At 48.1% G+C, this 16,837-nt stretch overlaps 6 protein-coding genes across 6 annotated transcripts; 3 read left to right on the forward strand and 3 right to left on the reverse strand.

The window, feature by feature from the left end:
- Window positions 1-1,378: 1,378 nt before the first annotated feature.
- FMAN_03074 (uncharacterized protein) lies at window positions 1,379-2,645 on the reverse strand (the record flags this gene model as incomplete). The annotated part of the gene is made up of 7 exons (XM_041831846.1): window positions 1,379-1,481; window positions 1,532-1,760; window positions 1,811-1,907; window positions 2,160-2,254; window positions 2,309-2,374; window positions 2,472-2,580; window positions 2,634-2,645. The coding sequence occupies 7 exons, from the start codon at window positions 2,643-2,645 to the stop codon at window positions 1,379-1,381; spliced, it is 711 nt and encodes a 236-aa protein (XP_041682368.1).
- A 386-nt stretch (window positions 2,646-3,031) lies between these two features.
- FMAN_03075 (putative ribosomal protein S16, mitochondrial) lies at window positions 3,032-3,431 on the forward strand (the record flags this gene model as incomplete). The annotated part of the gene is made up of 2 exons (XM_041831847.1): window positions 3,032-3,108; window positions 3,164-3,431. The coding sequence occupies 2 exons, from the start codon at window positions 3,032-3,034 to the stop codon at window positions 3,429-3,431; spliced, it is 345 nt and encodes a 114-aa protein (XP_041682369.1).
- A 383-nt stretch (window positions 3,432-3,814) lies between these two features.
- FMAN_03076 (putative AVT6-involved in amino acid efflux from the vacuole) lies at window positions 3,815-5,543 on the reverse strand (the record flags this gene model as incomplete). The annotated part of the gene is made up of 5 exons (XM_041831848.1): window positions 3,815-4,503; window positions 4,550-4,709; window positions 4,755-5,335; window positions 5,389-5,471; window positions 5,536-5,543. 5 exons carry the CDS (start codon window positions 5,541-5,543, stop codon window positions 3,815-3,817), a joined length of 1,521 nt encoding a protein of 506 aa, XP_041682370.1.
- A 929-nt stretch (window positions 5,544-6,472) lies between these two features.
- Window positions 6,473-7,139, forward strand: FMAN_03077 (putative RO-10 protein, required for nuclear distribution; the record flags this gene model as incomplete). The annotated part of the gene is made up of 2 exons (XM_041831849.1): window positions 6,473-6,680; window positions 6,736-7,139. The coding sequence occupies 2 exons, from the start codon at window positions 6,473-6,475 to the stop codon at window positions 7,137-7,139; spliced, it is 612 nt and encodes a 203-aa protein (XP_041682371.1).
- Window positions 7,140-11,710: 4,571 nt separating this feature from the next.
- Window positions 11,711-12,730, forward strand: FMAN_03078 (uncharacterized protein; the record flags this gene model as incomplete). Its single annotated transcript, XM_041831850.1, has 3 exons — window positions 11,711-11,791; window positions 11,844-12,152; window positions 12,203-12,730. 3 exons carry the CDS (start codon window positions 11,711-11,713, stop codon window positions 12,728-12,730), a joined length of 918 nt encoding a protein of 305 aa, XP_041682372.1.
- A 1,080-nt stretch (window positions 12,731-13,810) lies between these two features.
- Window positions 13,811-14,373, reverse strand: FMAN_03079 (uncharacterized protein; the record flags this gene model as incomplete). Its single annotated transcript, XM_041831851.1, has 2 exons — window positions 13,811-14,182; window positions 14,230-14,373. The coding sequence occupies 2 exons, from the start codon at window positions 14,371-14,373 to the stop codon at window positions 13,811-13,813; spliced, it is 516 nt and encodes a 171-aa protein (XP_041682373.1).
- Window positions 14,374-16,837: the final 2,464 nt, after the last annotated feature.

The raw sequence follows: 16,837 nt of genomic DNA on the forward strand, positions 1-16,837 counted from the left end.
ATGCGCAAACAAGTCCGCTAGCCAACGGTGCCGTCCGAAGCTCCCGTAACCGTTCCGAGTTGCAGAACGCCCGAGCCTGAATTCTTGCGAGGCGCTGGGTTTTTCTGGAGCCTTGTGCTGTCCTAGAATGGATGTCTCCAGTTGCGAATCGATGGCGCGAGTGTGACGGAGAGACACGTCCGATCTTTCAGGCTGGGCGCATCAGCGGTTCCGTTCAGTCGGTCGGCCGATCTCAGTGTCAGCACCAGCGCCAGCGTCAGTTCCAAAATCGATTCCAATAAACGTGAATGGGGATCGCGAGTCAAGTCATGGATATGTATCCTTCGAGTTGGTTCATGAAGAAACTCGTGCTCTCATGTAAGAAAGGTGGGCCCTGTTTGAGGTTCGTTTATCCATACAGTACGTTTGGTAAGCGCTGCATTACCGCCCCCCGCCTACCGTGCGGGTCAAGGAGCAAAAGCTCCGGGTGCTTGACGGTGCTCATCAGACAAGCGTAAAGGTAAGGTAGTGTTTTCCACCAAAAGTCGCTGCTCGGCGGACGCACAGGATTTTAATATCTCCTTCTTCAAAATGCCTCGTGGTCGCATGCTCTTGTTCCCTTTTCTATTTCGTGCGGTACCATCCGCTCGTCACCATGTCCCTCTTTTGCCACGAGCGCTCCAGGTAACGTCGCCCGGGGCCGAGACAACCAAACTGACGTGGACTCGTCTTCTCGCCTTTTTAAGCTCCGGTTGGGTACCTGTAACCCCCTGAAGCCCCCCTGGATATACCGGACACACTGGGCCTCGGTGGCAACCACGTCTTCACAGTACTGTACTTTGTTAGACGGCACGTTTGTTTCGACGCCACACTCTTTATATCAGCCCTATCCAGTTACTGCCAGAAAGTTATTTTGCAACGACTCCTGAGAATTGATCACCAGTATCTTTTGTCTGTGGTAATTGTCAACTTGTCCCTACTTACACATTCATGCGCCATCTTCAACGTTTCAACATCGTTGTCCATGTCGTTCGTGCGAGCCTCCCCTTTCTCAATCGTCGACTTCGATCATCAACTACTCGAACTTTAAGAACAAGCTCGAGTTCACGATAAATGTGCACGCAGCATTCGGCTGCATGCCACGTCTGCGGGAAAGATTATCTGGTTTATGTTGAATTCTGTCACTTCTTCCATCCGCCATTGCTTGTATGCCCACAAGGCCTGCTTTTCCTCCGGAATGGTATGCGTGACGGACAGTGTCCAAGCCCAGTTTGTCCGAATAGTCTGAGAGGAGGCTGTCGGGTCATGTAAAACGCCTGTTATATATTCAAAATCTCGAACAAGGGGTAGTTACTGTATACTTCCTCTTTCCGATCCGCCATCATCCCAACCATGTCTCTCAGAGCTTCTGTCCAGTTACCTCAACCTCCACGACTTGGTCGACTCCTTTGTACTCGGGGACCTCGAAGTCATATTTCTTTGCGATGGATGGAGTCACAAACCTATGCTGGAGGTTAGTTGCCTTGAGACAGCGTTATTGACTGGTACGTACCGCCCACCAACAAAGTGTCGACCTCGGAAATGCTTCACAAGTGGCTTTGGTGCCGTTAGGCTAATGAGTGCTGTAGGCATGAAGGAACTGCCGAGTCCCGACTTTGGTGGGCCATCTTCGATATCCCAAGATGAAGGAGCATCAACTGCTGTGACTGGCAGCTTTGTGTCCTGAAGAGCTTGAATCACGGCAGGAAATGGTTCTCGAACTTCTCCTGAAAAGCTGAAACCTAGTTGAACGGTCAAAGATTGTCGCTATCGAAAAAGTACAAGTACAAACCGAATATCGCGTCGACAACATGATCCGTCGAGTTCAGCGCCAAGGGGAAGTCGTCGACGAAAGGGACGTCAAGGTCTTCAAGTTGTTTTGCGAGTCGCTGGGAGCAGTATCAGCAACTATTCAGCTTTCGGATATGGAATCGAGACGAGACGTGTTTGAAAGGCTGGGTACACCGATTTTCCGGTGCACCGGTTGTTACCATTCAACGATTCCCGCAGTACTGGTAGAAAACCGACAAAATAATTGTGAGAAGCACATAGCTGCAATATCGCAGCAATGTTACGAACAAAACGTCATGCGACTTTCGTGGTGAAAAAACAGTGAACCCGGGTTTTCTTGGTAAACCTACTTGATAGAGATCATTCTTGCTTCGTTTGGGATAGAAGACGCTCGGGCTGTATCCATACTGACGAAGATGGCGAGCAGCGACTAGCCCGTCACCACCTGATGCTGTTAGTGAGCATTCTTTTTATAAGCAGGTAAGCAGAAAACACCAACCGTTGTTTCCAGGACCACAGGCAACAAGGATCCTGCGGCCACTCTCGAGAGGCTGGAGGCGGTAGACTTATTATGTTAGCAGTTCATCGTCATGAGAAATGGCATGGGCTTTGTGAGACCAAAGTGAAATCTTAGGGGGCTCAAGTGAGGTAAAATCACTAACCAGCTTGAGAAACAGCAAGCCCAGCGAGCTCCATGAGCTGATCAATAGAGAACGCTCCAGTGCTCATGAGCTCCTGATCAAGAGCAGCAGCAGCCTTGGCTCCGAGGGTCTGAAACGGTCAGTGAATGAATGTAGAAGGCAATGAGAGTACTTATGACTTGCCTTGATCGCCATAATGCCTTTGAATATTGGGTTTTTGATAATGATCGATGAATCCTCGCAAAAGTCTCAGCGGAAACTAGATTCCGTATGGGTCTGAGAGATGGAAAAGTTGGGTGAACTCGAAAATGTCGTCAGTCAGGAATGGTTGAAATGTCCAGGAAGTCACGGACTGACATCACTCGGCAAGAGCTGCTTCATCAGCCGCCGTTGGAACTCCATGTGGATAGGTGCCTAGGTAGCCACACTATTCCCGGTCGACCCACCACTTTCCGTATGATGCAAGCCACATCGGCGAAAATAGCCCCCGGCTCCGTGTCGAGTTTGACAACCTTCAGAATAGCAGCAACAACTTGGTAATTGCTGTAGTTCGTGGTCCTCAAGTCCCCCATATCGCCGCCATGGTTGTCAAGATCCGCCTCGCCCGGTTTGGGCGTCGAAACCAACCCTTCTATAATATTGTCATTGCCCACGCCCGGTCCGTCAGCCCGTGATATATGTTACAAATGAGCGCATCATTAACAGGTATTTAGGACGGCTCGTAACTCTCGCCCGCTGGAGGTCATTGGCACATACGACCCAATTCCTAAACCCGACCCTTACGACACATCCGGAAAGCTTCATAAGGATATCAAGCTCGATAGTCAACGCGCGAGATACTGGATCGGTGTTGGTGCACAGCCCACAGACACAGCCTGGAGGTTACTTTCTATGGTGGGTATTCTACCAAAGAAGCAATTTGGCCCCAAACAAGACAACACAAAGGGTGTCATAGACCAAGAGAAGGTCAGAATTCGATGAGTGGCTCGGGGGTTGCATGATATGTACGAAAAGGCATCGATGGGCGTTGGTTCCAGGACGACATCACGAAGTTCAGTCAGATGGGAGTCAAAAAACCAAGAGCCACATCAAGAAATATTGGGGCTTGCACAGGTTCTCGGATCAAAGACCTGTCCAGCAACTAGAGAAGTCTGTCTGATATTTGTTGGAAGGGTGCACATCACGACGGCCAATCCATCTTTTTTTCGCTATTGTAATTGTATTGAAGCGCTACAATACCTTGTCTAACTAAGTTTAAGCCATCTATTGAAGTTGAGACGCTGGAAAACTCATCATGTGCCCCTTCTAACAACGCCTGTATCCAACATTTGTCATCCATGAGGCCGTAAGAGAAAATGATACAATTAATGAGTGACAGCAAAGAAAATGTTCAGAACAAGACACACGGTCATGACGACGGATCCGTATATCGCCAGTGCGAGGGCGAGTCTACGCAGATGGTGATGTTCAATGTGCTCGAGATCCCATCGCCACTTGCGTCTCCAACGCCACGAGTTTCGGTTGCTGCGGGTGCTGGCATTGCTAGCGATGCTCACACCACTGCGAACACTAGTTGTGCTCTGAGCCAGTGCAGCGGATTCCTCAACGTCTGAGGTAGGTGTGTCCTCATCCATATCATCGTCTTCCTTAGCCAGTCGTTGGTGGTGTATGCTATCTGGGTTACTGATCTTGTAGTAAAATAGACCAGGGAGAATAAAGCTAATAGAAGTTGACCCGGTGCTGCCAACGAAGGCCAGGACACGATCAAGACTAGTAACTGAGAGAGCAGTCATATAAGCGAAGGTGAGAATGAAAGTAGTGATCACAGCAAACCGGAGGTCAGACATCGGGGCAGTGCTTCCATGATCCCCGGCCGGGGATGCTGGGAGTAATGGTGCTGCGGTTCGTCCGTTGTTTGACGAGTTGCGGTTCGGTCGCCATTTCAATACAGCATCTAGTGAAGCTCGGCATGGGTGAACCTGCAATGGAACGGAGAAGGTGACTAGTACAACAATAGCGGCTTTTCCGATTGTTGAAGCAGCTCCAGTAGGATCTGCCTTGGTGAGCTTATGCAAGTGTGGGGAGGGGTCGAAACTTACACATTGAGACTATGTTTCCCACAACAGCATTGCCAAATGTGAGGTAACCGGTAATAGCCACGACAATATAAATTGACGCAGCAGAGCCAATGCTTGTGCTAACAACTCCAATAATGCTTGATGGTGAGTTATCCTTCAACTCGTTGAGAATGGAGAACATCTAACTGTGTTAGCTGGATCATGAACTTGCAGAAATTTGACATACGTTTTGATGGCAAGTATATGCAAACACAACGACTGGTAGAGCGCTCAATGTCTCGATGGCTCCGCCCCACTGGATCACTCTGATACTACCAGGGTCGGCGTGCTTGTCGGATGCAAAGTGATAGATCACCAAGACAATTAGATATCCGATGGAGACCAGCGCAACAATGCTAGTGTACTTCAGTGAGTCCAGCCTCCTCAAAAAGCTTAGAGGAATGATAATAAGCATGAACGCGGTGATCCAAAAGTTCCGGTCGACCAGATACGGAGCGCTATTAGCGTTGCTAAGGAAGCCCAATACCACACCAGGCATAAGGTCTCCAATGATAATCATGTAAGATACGCCAACTCCGAAGCACTTGATCGCAATCGCAGCATCGAATATAACGGCGGCGTTGGGATAGGTGATTTGCGATAGGGCGAAGAAAGAAGAGGTTCCTCGGTCGAGATATCGAGCGCATCGAGATTGTAGGTAAAGACCGAAAGCGGCCGTCAATCCAGACCACAGTATCAGCACCACTCCCAACATGATACCCATATGTGACATAACTGAGGGCATGGCAAGAGTGCCAGCTCCAACAACTGCGCATCCTCTGTCAGCAGGCGCCCAAAGAGAAAGACTGTGTCGAACGTACTTGTATTTAGCAGGTTTACGACACTGCTGATCGTAGTGGCTTGGCCTCCATGGCCGCCATCCTTATGACCGCGACGTCGAGGTCTAAGAAAGCATTCGTCAGCGATGATGTTTCCTTAACCGATGTCGGCAGGCGAGGTCTCCTCACCTTGACATGTCGCCAGCACTTCTAAATAAAGAAGCGTTTCCATCAGATATTGTAGAGTAGTTCGTCATTACACGGCGATAAGGCGTATAGAGTCGTCGAGGATTCGGCGCGATCGCGAGGGGCAAAGCTGGCTGTATTCGGGTTGTGCGCCAGTTTCCTGTAATGTAGAGTTGTAGGTGTCGGAGGTATGTATGTTCGTTATCGATGCGTTCCTCGGATTAGGATCCGATTGAGGTGCTGACTAGGCACGAGGCGGAAAGGCTGGTAGGCCAGCAGCCCTAGACCTTATTGCGTCAACCCGCTGGCTGATACTGCACCGTCCGCGGCACAAGGCCCCTGGCGAACAAACAGTTCAACACTACCGTCCGACCACAACAGACCAAAACGGTGAGTCACGAGCAAAGTGCCAACGAGGTTGTTGTGGGTGATTGAGATGCAGGAGGAAGAAGAAGCAATCAGGAGACACGAATTCCTGACAAGGTCCTGCGATCCAAGTTGAAATAAACGGAGTGTTATGCCGAACCCGCACGTCCAATGAGCGCGCGCCAAGATCGTGATTTGGCGAATCATCGGACTTTCTGACAAGCCATGATCCTAATCTGGGGAATAGCTTCAGGGCTTTCCAGGGACATGAGACGTATAGCATAACTCATACTTCTGCAACGACCTCATGATAAAGAGTAGTGGCTTATCATTTAACAAGTTTGCATATCTTGCATTAGTAGATTGACTATCAAATCTCAACAATGTGATTTTCCATTCTTCTTATATTCTCTGAGCAAAATATGTGCCAACAAAGACCATGATTCACTCTCCAGGTCTCACAAGTTCATGACAATGGATCCATCCATCTGTCCTCCTGACTCCACATCCGTCATTCTTCTAGCGTAGCAACAAAGTACGGATACTTCGTTTGTCCCAGGCGCTCGCTGTCACGATGGCCACCAATATGGACGAAACAACTCTTTCTACGCTCGATCTATTGGAATCACGGCTTCTCCGAATCGAGCATCTCCTCTATGGCCAGAACCAATCACCTGCGCTGGCCCAAGACCAGTCGGCGGCCAGCCAGCTCAACAAGCTCGAGCGACGTTTCTCGATGCTCCTGTCCGATGTCCGCGTTTACCACGAGCTCATGAGGATCTGTACGTATCAGGCATATTTATCTTGAAGTTTCAATCCATACTGAACCCCTGTTAGACAGAGCTCACCCCGATTTCTTTCATTCGTCCGACCCATCAGAGCCACCATCGCAGCTGGACATCGATGCACTCCAATCCATTGTTCTAGCCTCAGCGTCCGCCTTTCCTGCGACTCTCTCGTCCCTTACCGCGATCAAAGACAGTCCGATTCCAGATCCTGCGGATAGCGCAGCGCTTGTGGCATTGCAGGATAGAATGAAAGCAATCGAAGCAACCCAAATCGCACAAGCTACTGAGATGGCAGACCTTCGACAAAGGAGCGAGATCGCAGTTCGTTCCTGGTATGAAACAGGCATCCTTAGTAACTCGAAAGCGATGGCCAGTCTCGAGTCTCGAGTGAAGGATGTTGAGCGCCAGGTGAGGAGGGCAGAGCGAGAGTTGGAGGCTGAAGAAGAGCTATGAAAACATGTTCAAAGATACCCTTGAAATTAAGGAATTGGTTGATTCAGATCTGTTAGGTGGTTCTGGGCAAAACTATATACAGCGCATACCTACAACCTGCCCTAGTGACCCAATACATCCACTCAACAGTGTATTGGAGTTCAATATTGGTAAATCAAATATTAGCTATTTGTTTTTGTTGACCTCTTTTTCAAAGCTAGTCTGTCACGGAGCTGTGGGGGACATGATTACACGTGAGGCCGAACTATATTAACTCATTATTTGCACTTGACATCTCGGTAGGAGGATATCAAATCTTGATCTCCTCGCGCTTTGCAATGAATGTACTGTGATGGGCCATGAAACCGTCCTTGGGAGTTCCACGCTTTAATTATACCAATACCAACCTTGGACGAGACCAGTTGTCATGAACATGGCAATCTTATGCCCATTTCCTGTATAATGCAACGACATTTTGCTTTAATTTCGCAGTAGTCCACTTCCAGGATGTCCTGGCGACCGCTTTCGTAGCCATCACATTGAAACTATTCTTTGTTCTCGGTACCTAATGAATGGAAGACTGTCTTTGTGCCCGAGCAGATAGCAAATGCCATCAAGGACGTGTAGGAGGATTGTTTCAGAAGTTGGTACGCCGACTTGGTGCCCACGTCCGTCGCCATCGCCGTGATCAGACCTCTTTGAAGCTTTATGTGCAAGACGATCCAGATCCTAGATATACACATCTTGGTGAACTTCAGTATTTTTAATTGCCCACTAATGAGAGCTCAGTGCCGCGTCGCAAATACCCTACAAAGTGTTTCAATATTGCTTTGCTGTCACGTGGCGGAATTGATAAATAGCAGTATTTGAACCAGCCTGCCTTTGGACAATCGTGATACTACATGAGATTTCGGGTGGTGGCCTTCATTAGAGCATTTTGATGATGTAGAACTACACAGTGACAGGATGAGGGTGAAGAAAGAACTTGAGGTTTCGCCACTTGGACATGATACATGTCTTCTAACTCGAACGAATTCCAGGTTTGTAGATATGTGTTCTAGCTGCTCTACCGAAACAGCCCACAGACTTGCGATTGGTTTGACAGCCATTTCATACGTCATCCTTTGTGAGGCTTCTAACGATCATCGCTACCAAGACTGTCAAAGGCGGAAAACAGCTTGAGCCCGTGTGACAGGTGTGTTTGGGAAACCTCGGATTTTGGCATTGCCAGCTTGGAGTTCCTGTCTACCATGTTCTCGTGTCATTCAGCTTACGAACACTAGGCTAGGTATACTACGCAGCTTCTTGGTACATGTATCTGTCAAGCTACGACTCACGATGGATATTCGGTAGTGGATCGTGGATCGTGGATCCATATGAAGCTTTGAGCCTGTTGAGTCGTACCTGACGCTAACTGCAGGCTACTTTAGGTGGTTTAAATTAGTTTCATATCATTGGATGTAATCGGCTCTAATAAGGAACAAGTGCAAACCGTGTAAGTATTTTGTAGGCGCCAGACTTTACCATACAACAAATACGATGAGCCTCAAAGCAAGAGATATCGCAGGACCCTTGGCCATGACTGGCCCTGATAGACAAATACTAGTCCTAGAGAAGTCCAGATGATCACCAACGCGACCGTTGTGGCTCAGCCCAAGCTTTTTGGTCAAATGGAGCAGCTCCACAAACAATGCTGCGCTGTCATCAATCGATCTACTCTGTAGCAGAGCCGATCATTAAGACAAAGAGAAGCCACGCGTCGATGGACATGAAAAAGTAAGACCTTGAACGTCATGAAGATCGATCGGAAGGGAAAATCCGCGGCTGTGCGGCTCATCGTTCGTTGAGTTTGGTGGTTCCAGGGGTAAATGCCCTCCCGTGACTGGGGTCAGCTAAAGTTTCAAAGAAAAGCCCTTGGTGGGTTTTCGTCGACACAGTTGAGTAACACGGGATGAATCGAGACACTGGGCCTGTCAGAGCCCTTGGCGGGAAGTGAGGCAGCCGGTCACAAGTAGGGTTTAAGTGTAGGACAGACCTGAAGATTCAGGTTTGACGTTATTGAAGATACCTGAGGTGGCGCGCTGCTGGTTTGAATCAGTCAAGTATCACATCAGGGACTAAGGTAGCAGGGCATTGCAACTTGATTATAGCAAGAAAAGGAAACTGAATGGTTGAACTAATCAACCGGTGACGCTTTCATGAAAGGACAAAGTCCATCGACAAAAGATGACAGATCCGCAACGGCAGCGATTAGCTGTGCCGATCTAACGGAACTGGTTTAGAACGATCCGCTGTCGCTGGGGTCTGATGCAAGCAATTGCAAGGCATTAAATATTAGATCTTCTTGAGAAGAAGACGCTTGGACAACATTGAATTGAAAGTTCAACTTCTATGTTGAAACGGCCCAAAAAAATCCACCACATTTGAACGGTTGTCACGAGGCAGAGCGTAGGTAGTCAATGTTTCAAATTAGTGCTTTATTCGAGTTAAACACCAGCCACTCGATGATAAGAAAGGTCCAATATCTTGCATCTTTTAAGAAGGCGCACGCGAGCCTCCTCTGAGCTGAGTTGATCTGCCTCTTAGCTTGTCAGCATTTTCTCTTGGATATGCCCAGAATTCATGAAATCTGACCCTGTGCTTAGCCAGATGGTATCGATGAAACTGCCGCAATGGAGTCAAGGCCTCACAACCAGCCAATAGCCCGCATTAGACTTGACCCTAGTCGAACCTCAAACAAGACGGGGTAGAATAGGTCAATTTGCATCAGCACATGGACGGTGCTCCCGTGGATCGAAGTGTTCTGCAGCCACAGTATGTTTGGACTGGGCTGACTGCTTTTGAGACGAGTCAGGTAGATTCCTGTCCAGGGCGCCGTCAACTTGATGATGTCGGCTGGGGTAGGTTGGGGTTTCCAAGACAGTGTGTATTCTAACCTTCACTGGACAACAGTCACAGTATCATCCATTCCTGCGAGAGCCTGGATGGGTGATAGCAGCTGAACGTGCCAGGATAAGTTGAAGGCTGCCTGCACTCTGGACCAGGTTTGACTGCTCCCATTTCTCATCTTGACGAATATTGAAGGCACTGGAACGAATATCGATGCCAATAAACCATCGCCCACAAGCAAGACATTGAAACGAAACAACTGCTCTCTATCGTCTCTAATCCAACCACGGACTCGGCTTGCTAGAGTTGTCCGACTTCTCTCCCTCTTCGCAAGATCCACCCTGTCACGGCCACGACAGCTTCTCCAGATCCCAGAACTTGGGCCCGAGCCAACGAGCAGACGAAGCGCCACGTTCAACAAGGGTAGGGCGAGATTTGATTTGCTCAGAGCACTAGGAACCGTCGTCTGCCTTTCATTTCCCACAGCCGGGGAACTCTGTAGGTCGTGGATTTGAGGCCCTGAACCTGTGCGACACCCACTGGACGGCCATATTAGCTTTCCATCGGTTCCTGCCCGGAATCTCCTCGTCTTTTCCTGTCGACGAGTTCTTTTCCTGACAACCACCAAATTCACTCATTTCCATATCATTGATTGATATACCTCCCTCTTCACTTCGTCACGCGGACTTAATACGAACCGGAAGGGCCAAGACTGCCCTTGTCTCCCTTCCCCTGAAATTGTGCCCTTCCCGTCTGACTGTGACCGCGTCAGTCTGCCGCTGCGACGCTACATACGGCGGCACCTCATTACTGGTCGGGCTGGTTACCGTGCAGCACTTATTGGGGTGGCAGTGGCTTTCATTCAGCACAGAACCGCCACTTGTTGTTCCCCATTACAGCCGCGCGCATTTGTGCTGTATCTTGCACGAGTTGCACGAGCGGGCTATTGTTATTGTTATTTTATTTCCTCGACCACTTTTGCCGACTTGGGCTCCTCGCAACTAACTTTGTTCACGTCGCAATATCCACTATCTCGCGTGTACTGAACCTACCTAAGGTTCTGTGTGTGCCCGTTGAAATAGGTCCCTGGTCTAGAACTGAACTGGACTGGACTGCCCCCCTGCATTTTCCCCCTTCTCTCACCAACGCATCCCGCTCATCCATCCAATCTGTCCATTCTCTTCCCATTTCAAACCGTCCGTTCAATTCAATTCAATCGTTTCCGCCCTCTCCTTCTTTTCTTCCTTTTCCTCCCACTGAATCCACTCACCTGAGGTAATATTCTATCGCAACCACAGGCTTGGGTCATTCCACTCCTTTCTTTTCCATCTTTTATTATTACCTACGTATTTCCTGTCATTCGACTTTCCTCCTCTGTCGCGACCTACCACTCGTCTTACGCCAACCGAAATCCTGCAAACGATCGACACTGTTTCGCTTCGCTTGGCTCTGCACAGCACAGCAACGAATTGCATCGATTCCAGCACAGCCTCTTCGCCTTTAACATCGTTCATCTTCTGACGAATGCTCCGGTAGCAATCGACTCTGCTTACGCCTGTTTGTTAACCGACCATCATCAACGAAGAAAGCGCGTACCCTCACTCTAGCATCAGCCTCGATCGCCAGCTCGTTCGACACCGTTGCTCCTTATGCCATCGTATTCTCTCAACTCTCCCTCGCTTCAGAAAATGGATCACTCAAGAATGTATGGCCAGCGCAAGGGCATTCAGATGAGCAACATCCTCGGCGACCCCTTCGCCTTGGCCACGCTCTCCATTAGCACGGTGCGTTCCTCTCACGCTCTGCCACAGCCCTCCAACTAATTGACCTTTGCAGCTCGCCTGGTTTATCACCTTTGTCTCTTGTATTATTGGACGGATACAACAAAATAGCGATGCGGACCTTGCAAAGAACGACCCTTTCCCAACTTTCGTGTGGTGGAGCTGTATCTACTGTCTATGCCTCATTGTTGGCGTCTTCGTCGTCATTGGAAGCGATGCAGTTCACACCTACCACGTTGCTGTGACTGGCTATCTCGCAGCCGGAATTGTCCTTGTTTCATCCGGAATTAACCAGCTCCTTTACTCTAACAGCGGCGCCCGTGAGGCTGCCTCTGCTGGCTTTATTCTGCTGGCTATGGTTATTGTGAGTTGCATTCCAGATTGACTTCAGGCATAAATCTAATAGCAAGTTAGGTCATTTGGACGTTTTACTTTGGATCCAGTCCCTCTTCAACTCCTCGAGCTTTCCTTGACTCATTCGCCCTCGCAAAAGAATCCACTACGATTCATCGATCTACTATGAACGCCTACGGTGGCCGCCCTGAGACATCCAACTCGGTCCAGCCCCCTCAGATGTACACTTCTGCTCAGCTTAATGGTTTTGAGAACCCATCGCCTGTGGGAGGTATCTCGCAAGTCGGAGGAGCACGCGGATCAGCAGTTCCCCAAAGCTTCACCAACTCAGTCATGCAACAACAACCACCGCAAGCCAAGCCAAACAACTCTCCCGGCAACGACACCGAGGTCGTGCCACCCACTGAATATCCCTATAGGGCAAAGGCCATCTACAGCTACGAGGCCAACCCGGATGACGCCAATGAAATTTCATTCTCCAAGCACGAGATCCTTGAAGTGTCGGATGTTAGCGGAAGGTGGTGGCAAGCGCGCAAAGAGAGCGGCGAGACGGGTATTGCGCCCAGCAACTACCTCATCCTGTTATGAGCAACGATCCATGCATGGATTCCCTGGGATACCCGTTCGGCGATTTGCGATATATCGCCCGTCGAACACCGTCAGACCCACGTACGGGCTGCTCATTCATTGTTTGTCGCATTTTAACGTTTTTAGAGTTACGACTCGGCGATTTGGTTTCTGCACTGGGATGGGAAATATGTTGGATGGAGTATATTTGGGACGAAAAACCCCCTTGTGTTATACCTCGGACCACGGCGCCTGCAACTAGGCTGTTCTTTTCACTTTGAATGTCTTCTTTTCTACTGTCCTCACTTATTGTTGTTCTTCGCTTTATCTATTACCCTCGGGAAACCCGCGAGATTTGATTCGAATCAGGTTTCTCACCCTCTGGCGAAGTGGCATAATGCCCGACGACCCGATGTGGCTTTGGGCCTGAGTTCACGAGGAAACGTGCTCGTAGACCTGCGAGCAGGCTGGGCTTTGTGTGGAAGGGGTTGTATTTTGTCAATGGATCTGGGTTGGCCAGGTGCAGATATGAACAGTACCAAGCAAGCTGTAGTTACAACGACAGGGGATAAGGTATCCCTTGGACCTAGTGAACACGATGATTATTGGAATGCAAGCTGAATCCCCGAGTTGATCAATTGTGAGTTTGGGCTGAGTCTAAATTTAGGATCTGCAAGTGGCGGGGCCATCCAAGAACCATGGAAACCAATGTATGTGGTGTTAAGGTTTTACTCAGGAACGCGTAGCAGTTATTTGGAAAAATGGGTATCACTAACATGTCCAACCTAGCCTACATGAGTCTAGACAATACTCAGTTACGGGGCTTGTGTCGTGTTCAAGTTAAAGCCAAACACTTGCCAAGATGAACTCAGCGTATAATCCTCCGGCTGGTTTCCGTATTTGTCGCTGAGGAGGGTTGGCATAGTTCGATAGGTTGAAGAGCCAGCATATGCCTGGTGCCGATCCCACCTGGCTTGCTCATTGATGTGTGCGACGTCTCGCAATGGAGGTTTCGTTGCATCAAAGGGCCTTCCCCATATTGCCTCTGTTGAGTTGTTTCTCCGTTTGTCGTTCAGTGCGGTTTCATTTCCGGTTCGCTTCTCATCCCTCCAATCTCTTTCTGAGCTCCCTCTCCTTCTGCAACACCTCCAGCTCCAATCTCTCGACACCATAGCGCAGAGCCTCCTTGCGCTGCCGAACTGCTCGCGCGCGGAGCTTCTCCTCTACAGTCAACTTACGACTCCCGGTTCTCTGTTTCTTAGACTTTCCACCGTATTCGTCGTAATCATCATCTGGGCGGGACAAACGACCCTGCTGAAGCTCTGCGCGGGCTTTGAGTGTTTCAATGCGACGCTCCTGACGCTCGATCTGAGAGTCTGCGCGGGCAAGGAGAAGAGCTATATATGGTCCGATTTCGTCACGTAATGAGGCTTCAGCTGCAGCGAGAGTGGGTTGCGGAATGAGTTCATAGTGCTACGAGGTGTAAGTAGAGGCAGCGTAAGGTGAGTGGAGAGACTTACGCGGACGGTCTTGAGGACATTGACTAGACGGGGAAAATCGGATACGCCATTATCAAGAGTCTCAACGGATGATTCGAGGAATTTGAGGGAGGTGCGGAGAGAAGAGACGCAATCGGAGTATGTCGAGAGGTTGCTGGCGGCCATGATGACTACCGTGGAGTTTCTGGTGGTTGCTCGTGAGGTAGGCTGTTGATACGAATATGGGTTACAGTACAGTCCTGTTTTCAGTGGCTTGTCAAGTTGCTGGTCGCCATAAGTTCTGGATGTTTGTCCTTGAATTAGTCATGCGCCGGGTATCATAAGCGGCTTTGGATTGTTTTGATTCCACTTGATGATGCGGAGCGCGAAAGTTGATCAACAATGACGATGGCGCACGGACCAATCGCTTAATTTCATCGTCTTCAGCTCCTGTCCCGAGCTTCCTCCGACTTATAGATTCAACCTCATCATATCAAGTTAGTTCAAGATTGGTTTGTCTTATTTTCAATAAAGGTTCTTTAACCCTTTCGTTGGGACCACAAGCTGAGACTAAGTTAGTAGGATGGTATGATTTCCTGTCTGAATGAAATCTTCTTGATGCAATATCATCATAACTTCGCCCTGAGCTTTCATTGCCTCGGATTCGTAGTGACTCGTAACCAGATCTTCAAACAGATATCAGGGATCTGAAGCATATGTCTTGGGCTTATTATTTCTCCCTTATACTCTCATATCGCCTGTTAGATTCATAGACCTGCTATTTTATCCCAATACGAAATCTGAGGTAGAATGAAAAGTACAGCCTTTGAAAAAGCTCAAAGGCAAAGACCGTAGAGCATTATTGGCCTTTGATTCAGAACTCGTTTATTTGTAGGATTACAGGCATGTTTTATGGATGAAAATGGGTCCTCTTTCCTGTCATTTCCTAGCTTCCATACGGGACCTCGTAAAGCCTCAAGATCAAGGTATCCAACCCGTCCATATTTGCAACCGACTACTTCAAGTTCTGAATACGCTAATTAAAGTGAATATTCTAAACCTCATTATAATTTCCCTATATCAGTTCTAAATTAGTGGCGAAAGCAAAGTCATGATCAGAGATGATATGCAATGCCATCAAAGCCTGCTAGACCTTGCTTAGTTGTATGTTTTTTCAACCCGGGTTAAGATTCAAGAACCTCCCAGACAGATAGGCCTGAAATTATACCTTTTACAGGAGATGATGCATGTAACATAAGTCTGTTTACGCATTTTCCGACTTTGGAAGCAGTTCTATATTCACCCTACTATACTTCAACTACTATGGCCCTTTCTCCAGAATGTGTTACATGAGCATTGCTTAATTATAAGCTTCCACCAACTTCGAGGCTGAGAAATAGTGTTGGCTGCCGGCTGTATAGGTGTATTACTGACATTCTGTGATTTCGGTCCACATTGTAAGGTGTACATAATCATCATAGTCCGAGGCGGTATCTCTGAGCTAAATTTACAATTATTGTTAAGAACATACCGGCAGTCTTGAAATATATCTCTCTAGAGCGAGGCTGAAACTTGATCTTGAGGATGCATTCGCTGTACAAGAGAACATGATAATGCAGCTATACCGTTGGACAAAAGGGGCTTTATGCAACAGACCTTCACTGATTTTAGCTATAGACCCATATCGTATCTTGTATAAAAGCACCAATGGGGCAGGTATGATAGGAAGTTTACTCCAAGCTGAAGGGACATGTCGTTCTAAACGCATTACTTCCCGTACTCTCTCAGTTTGTCCTTAATAAGGCTACACTTACCAACGCCCTTCTGGCTGCTATCAGACTTCACCGATGAAGCAAGCATCCTGGTAGCTGACTGGAGTGAGGAGTTTGGATCCATACAGACTCCAGCCAGGCTGAGGTTGTACTCCGCAGCTGGCGTCTAAACACTTTGATGTCCAGGCGACTAGCTTCGGACCTATTGCACCCTCTTGAAATCGTATATCTTCTTGGTGATTAATTGCACTTACAGCTATTCTACAACATGTAATTATGATTTCTCTTCGTTTAAGAAGGCTGTAGGGACTCTGGAGAGCAACCTGATACATGAAAATCGTAACTTCTCTGCTTCCCAGTTTTGGACATCATTTGCGGGCATAGCCTTTTAATTAGAAATCCCCCACTTTAATAATTCAACACAAACTTAATTGCAATGAAAGAACAGGTTTCGCATATCTTCTGGATGCTGGTATGTCAAGTTTTTGGCCCAGTGGCCTTGATTGCTTCCTTGCACACATTCTGGACAACAGAACAGCTAATTCGTGATAACAAGCCTGCCACTATGAATTGCTTAAGTGATTTCATATTTATTGCAACCCTTTGACCCCGGTTTTATCAATTGACATGGAAAATACATCTGAGTCTAGGTTAGCATTACTCTCCTAGTGACGAATCAAGCTTGTAACACGTTGTTCTGGTAAGCTTTTAGAATAACTTAGTAATTGATACTGGCAAATTCTAAGCTCAAGCCATTTTCAAGTAACGATACTCTTTCCTGAATATAGCTACAGCTATAGCCATACCTTTAAAATTCTTTTTGCAAAACCATCTTTCTACGATGACTTATAATTTGAGCTTGTTGGGTTCAGAAGTTG

This window comes from Fusarium mangiferae (genome assembly GCF_900044065.1).
Source record: "Fusarium mangiferae strain MRC7560 genome assembly, contig: FMAN_scaffold006, whole genome shotgun sequence".
Taxonomy (NCBI): Eukaryota; Fungi; Ascomycota; class Sordariomycetes; order Hypocreales; family Nectriaceae; genus Fusarium; species Fusarium mangiferae.